Source organism: Danio rerio, chromosome 16 (genome assembly GCF_049306965.1).
Source record: "Danio rerio strain Tuebingen ecotype United States chromosome 16, GRCz12tu, whole genome shotgun sequence".
NCBI classification, from domain to species: Eukaryota; Metazoa; Chordata; class Actinopteri; order Cypriniformes; family Danionidae; genus Danio; species Danio rerio.
This window is the reverse complement of record NC_133191.1, coordinates 51904001-51910000: the sequence shown is the minus strand read 5'-3', so window position 1 is coordinate 51910000 and position 6000 is coordinate 51904001. Positions and strand designations below refer to the sequence as shown.

General features: G+C 36.5%; 1 protein-coding gene across 4 annotated transcripts in view; it reads left to right on the top strand.

Moving 5' to 3' along the window:
- The window catches only part of septin7b (septin 7b), a 36206-nt gene that overhangs the window by 798 nt on the left and 29408 nt on the right, over positions 1–6000 (top strand). For 3 of the 4 annotated variants that reach the window (XM_068213827.2, XM_068213826.2, XM_009292677.5), the window contains exon 1: positions 5212–5314. In XM_068213827.2, the coding sequence (XP_068069928.1) occupies positions 5305–5314 (10 nt within the window). In that variant the 5' untranslated portion in view covers positions 5212–5304. 4 annotated transcript variants of the gene reach the window in all.

Genomic DNA, 6000 nt, shown 5'->3' with positions numbered 1-6000 from the left:
TCAAACAGACACTTCTATTAAATGTTATTTCCTTTAGTTAATGTCTTGACATCAAACCAGATGCTGCATGTCATTCAGACGTGCACAAAAAGGCTGCGGTCAGGCTCTCACATCCTGTAGAAAGATCTGTTTTAAATAACTAAATGCTTCACCTGGTTTGACACGAGCTCTGTGTATTTTAATTTGAACTATGTTTGGCTTTATACTAGAGTGACTTCTAAACGTTACTGGCAACTTGAGCGTCTCGATTTTGTGTATATAGCTCTCAGACTAATTAAAACAGTACTATAAAGGGTGGTCATGAGATGTATTGCATAAGTGATCTTGCAGAATAAATGATGCTGTGACATTACAGGATGCAGCCGAGTGGAAAGTCTTTGCTTTATGACCTCTGATTGGGATGTCAAGCATCTTATATTCTGCGCCATCTCTTCTCATCTTGCGCCTCATGTTAATCACTGACTAAAATCACTGACTGTTTGCTTTATGTACAAAATAATGCTTTCATTTTACTTTCCTGTTATTGTATTATATGAATATGTGTGTGCTTGTGTGTTTGAATTAGTTTGACATTTTACTGTCATTCCATGAATTATTTGTGTAGATTTATTTCAGTAGACACCTACTCGTTGTTTACTATTGATATTTTCCACATTTTAGTCATCAGTGGGATTTGTGTGGTGACCAAAAATACTACACAAATGAAAGTTAGCCGAGCTGCTGTGTGTAAAACTAATTTCATTCTGAAGCATAATGATTTAAAAGAAAAGGTTTCTAGTGTAATGGGAAATGTAAATGCAATTAATTTGGTAGTTTGGTTATTATACTGTGTCATATACAAGTTAAGCCTTTCTTAATAATTAATCATGGGATCATGGTTGTGTGATGCAGTTATTTGGGATGGTTGTGAAAACAGTTCAATGTAAATTTCAGTTAAGGATAACAGCAACTTTTGTCATTGATTGTAATTTGTGTTTATGCACTTAAAGGTTTCCATAACACATCTGCCTATGGTTATCTCAAATAATTTTAATTAGATTTAAATGCTGTTCATGTTATTCCAAAGATTCTCTCACAGTTAATGACACAGTACGAGGAGACGCAGTACGAGGAGACAGTTGTTTTATTTTAAGAAAGAAATAAAAAAATAAAAAAAAGCACAAAATTGACTTGTAAATAAAGTAAAAAATAAAACAATTTCAAGGTGAAAAATGTTAATATTTAAGATATTTTAACTTTTAAGAACTAATTTCAGAGCATTAACGATAATTCATTTTAATGTCAGTTATAAATAGTAAGGTATTAAACTATTATTACTATTTTACTAATTTACTATTGTGCTTTTTTTTGTCTGTCTTTTTTACTAGTGGACCTTGTGTCTGGAATAAAGAGAATATTAATATATTTATTATAAAAAAAATAAATAAATAAGGCTGGGCGATATGGCAAAAATGCAATCTCAATAATTCTTTTCCATATTGAACAATAAGGATAAATATTTTGTTATCAGTTGTTAATGCTTTGATTTAAAAGAGTACCCCAACAACAGCTGAAGCGACAAAAATGAACGGGTCTATGCTTTAAATAGCATAGCATTTTTGGTCGATACATTTTCAGTGGCCGAAAATTTGGTACATTTTTAATTTCAACACACTTTTAGATTCTCATTGTTGCACATTTCTGTGCTTTGCTCATAAATCAATATGGAGTAAAAAAGTCCAGAGATTATCATTGTTGTTGACAAATTTTATCACAATTCAATATAATATAATTTATCTGCCCATCGCAAATTAAAAACCAAAGGTTGTTGCTTTGACAGTTAATCAGGTAATGACAAAGTGTGAGGAGACAATAATTTATATATTTATATATATATATATATATATATATACACACACACACACACACACACACACACACACAATTGAAGTCAGAATTATTAGCCCCCTTTGAATATTTTGTTCTTTTTTAAATATTTCCCAAATGATGTTTAACAGAGCAAGGAAATATTAACAATATGTCTGATAATATTTTTCTTTTAGAGAAAGTTTAAGTCTCTTTACAGTCCAATAGCACTGATTAAAGTAAATGATCTAAGTTTATTTATATGTATTTTTATATTCTGGATAAGGCATAAAACTAAAATATGTTCATCCAATTAAATATTGTCGGGCCGACATTTCCCATAATTCCGATAAGCAGCTCAAACTGTCAGAAAATGTAGTTTCGGACTTCACTGTTCACGCAGATCCGCCATTTGCGTGTGCATGCCTGCATAAGAGCCGCGCGTCCACTAGACATTCACAGACCGGGAGAAATCGAATGCTGAATTAAAAATCCTGAATAAATATTGGAGTAACTTTTGCACGCTGGAAGAAGGACGACACCATGGCTGAAGTATTACTGTTAGACGAGTAATGTTCTGTTTTAAGACTATTTTAGTCAGGCTAAGCTTATGTTACATTGTGTTGTGTTATTATGAATGACGTATATGTACAGACGTGTTGTTCTGCCTCTGAAATCTCCCAGTGAAAGATTGATGTGATTATTTTCAGTTTCATAAGGTCCTTTTACAGCATTGATAATGTAGATTTATATTTTGTTTAACAACAAAACACCAGTAAATAGCGATATTCCACCTAACTTGCTTTATTGAGCTGAAGTTGCTTTTATATTCACATTGGTTCATTTTTTAACAATGACTGCCTTATTATACTGTTTACCATGCTACTCTGAATATTCGCTCTGAAATAGTATGTAGGTATGGCTTAGTAATAATTGTAATTCCTGCATGCCGCTGGCCAAACAACTAACTGGCGAATGACATGAACTATTGGGTTGTCTGTCTTCTGTTTTGACGCGGTGCGCGCGCTCGCGATTTCAGGAGGTGTGGCTTTGAAAGACAGTCCCTCTCCGCCGTCCAAAGATAATATGCTAAGCGGTTAGCATTTTGGCAGATCACCTACTGCACCTTTAAGCTATTTTTTTATGATAGTCTACAGAACAAACCATTATTATACAATAACTTGCCTAATTACTCTAACCTGCCTAGTTAACCTAATTAACCTAGTTAAGCCTTTAAATGTCACTTTAAGCTGTATAAAAGGGTCTTGAAAAATGTCTAGTCATAATGTTGAGGCATCATGTAGCTAGAAATTATTATGACTGTCATCCTTAATGTATGCATATTTATAACAAAACGCAGCCTAAAACAACATCCTGCTTTCATTTTCTTTGAAAATATGAAACGTACCCTCTCTTTTGCTGAATATCAGTTTTAATAATCCATAATGACCATCATAAAAGTATTACGTTCAGTAAGTTTATACAATATAGGAAGTAAAGGCAGGCAAACAGTTAAATGTGCAGAATCAGTGTACGCAGTTACATTAATTAATATATTAACTTATTTTTGCGTTCAGCCAAAACATGTTCCCTGAGAACAAGTAATAGATTCAAATAACTCGTTAGAGAAAAGATGAATTAAATATTGCATTTAACAACTATAGTGAGATGAGATCCTTATTGTAGTGGTAGATCCTTAATGAACTGTCCGACGTGTGCTGCTCTCACCTGGGGAGGTGTGCTTAAAGCACTTGCTGACTGCCTGGAGCTCAGACGTGCCCATACATTGCAGCACAAGACAGAATGCGTGTGTGTGTGTTGTCACTTTCACATGATGTACGTTTTCAGTGGTTTAGTGTGAACGGAGATCTTTTCAGGAACACCAGTGTGTATGTGGATCGTTTGTATTCTATAATGCCGCTTTAAAACCGAAATATATTAGTGTAAACAGTAGGGGTGTCAAATCGAAATCGATCGAAATTTATGCTCAATTTCGATTATCGAATCAAAAAATAGAATCGTCGATGCTGCCACGCCCCCATGTCACGTCGGCTTGGCTTGCCAAGCGGGAAAAAACAGGCTTGTTGAAGTGCTTGTTAAACTGCAGAAGCAGGAGACCCGTCGACAGAACTTAAACCCTCTCCTCTTTCAATGAAGTCGCCGGTGTGTAAGCATTTTGGATTTCAAGTGAGTTATGTTGATAACGTTTGTGTTGTCGACAAAAAAAAAACACGGTTTTGCAAGCTCTGCTATGTACGTATTAGGGTTCGCCCGATAGACAACACCGGCATCGCGATCCTCCGCCTGCCCCCGTTGCAAATCCGCTCGCGAAAAGTACACACTCAGGCCCTGTTTACACTGTCTTTGTTTTTAAATGGCATTTTAGAACGACAACGATTTGACATCCACAGTGGCGTGTAGCATTTCTGAGCAGCCCTCCTTCCTCTCTACCTCTGAAAACGCACATCACGTGACCACACACACACAGACGCACACACACAGCCATGGGCTCGAGACAGCGGGTTCAGGCAGTCAGAGGATCAGTAGACTGCTTCAATCTTTCACTCACTTGTACTTAGTCATTTTAGCGAACACCTCAGATACTGTTGGCTGGTTTCTGTTGGTTGTGCGTCTTTTTTACCGACGCCATTATAACAACACAGATCACTGCCTATTCACAAGTCCCGCAGAAAAAAGTGATTGACAGGTGGTAATTATGTGTGTATCTTGCCTTTATTCATTTACTGTATGATTTGTTTATGGGTAAAACAAAGACCATGCAGGTCAGGTAGTTTAAACGGTAGGCTACTAATAATTAATTGGTCATTAATTAATTAATTATTCATAATCGAAAATCGAATCGTGCCTTTAGAATCGAAAATGTAATCGAATCGAGGATTTGGATTATCGTGACACCCTTAGTAAACAGGGCCTTATTGTACATGTACCAACTTTCACTCAATTTAACGTGAAGTTGTTATTCCTATTGAAGTTACTGGCTAATTTTTTTTTATTTACTTTCCTAAGCCTGTTTTAAAGAGTTGCTGTGAACTTGTGTATATACAGTTGTGCATGTCATTAATGTTTGTGCTCTCTTTTCCTGCTGAACACTTGGATGCAAAAACCTCTCTTCTGACGTCTTCATTTTGCTCCCCATCGCCCTCAACTAATACCACGCATTTCTGGGGTTCAAATACGCAGCAGTAAGTACGAGCACAATTTCATTTTCAAACAGAATAGAGCATAAACACCCTCTCTCCGCTCATTGGAGTGTACCGATAGTATTATTTACGCAGGATTTCTCACTGAGTTTATACCAGCAAGTCTCACTGATCAAAAGTGTTTGTCTGTCTTTTTTTTTTCCAGCAGCAGAAGAATCTGGAGGGATACGTGGGCTTTGCAAGCCTCCCCAACCAAGTGTACAGAAAGTCTGTGAAACGAGGCTTTGAGTTCACTCTGATGGTTGTGGGTAAGGAAACACGTGCATACTGATCTACTAAATATAAGCTTTAGAATGCAAGTTGCTAATACTGAACTACACTCAACGTGTAACAAAGTTAGCAGCACATTGAACGTGATGGATTCAGTGTTCGTCGCAGTCATTACGACCACTCAAGGAGCTTCCTGTCTAGTTTTGAACGCTTGCCAGTTCGAGACTACATTCTTGACATTTGGTCTGAACGCTGTTTGGATAACCGCACAGGAAACAGGGGTTGAATGGCAGTGATTTCACATCCTGTTCATCTTGAAAAATGCAAGGACTTTTCAGTGATGTGCACCTAAATGGCTGACATTTTAGAACGTGTTGCTTAAAGGTGAATCTTTCTTGGTTAAACAAATTCCCAGTGATGCAAGATCTGTCCTGTTTTTGCTCAAATTTGGTCTGAAAGCTTACAATTAGGTGTTTGGTTTGGCTTTCCACCGTAGCTTCCCTTTCAACCTGATAGAGCTTGAGAGGTACTGCAAAGAGAATTCCCAAAGACAGGTGTGCCAAGCCAAGTGGCATCATATTCAAAATGACTTGAGGCTGCAATTGCTGCCAAAGGTGCATCAACAAAGTATTGAACAAAAGCTGTGAATACTGATGTACATGTAATTTTTCACAAGTACTTAAGTATCTTTTTTCACATTGTCTCTATGGGTTATTGTGTATAG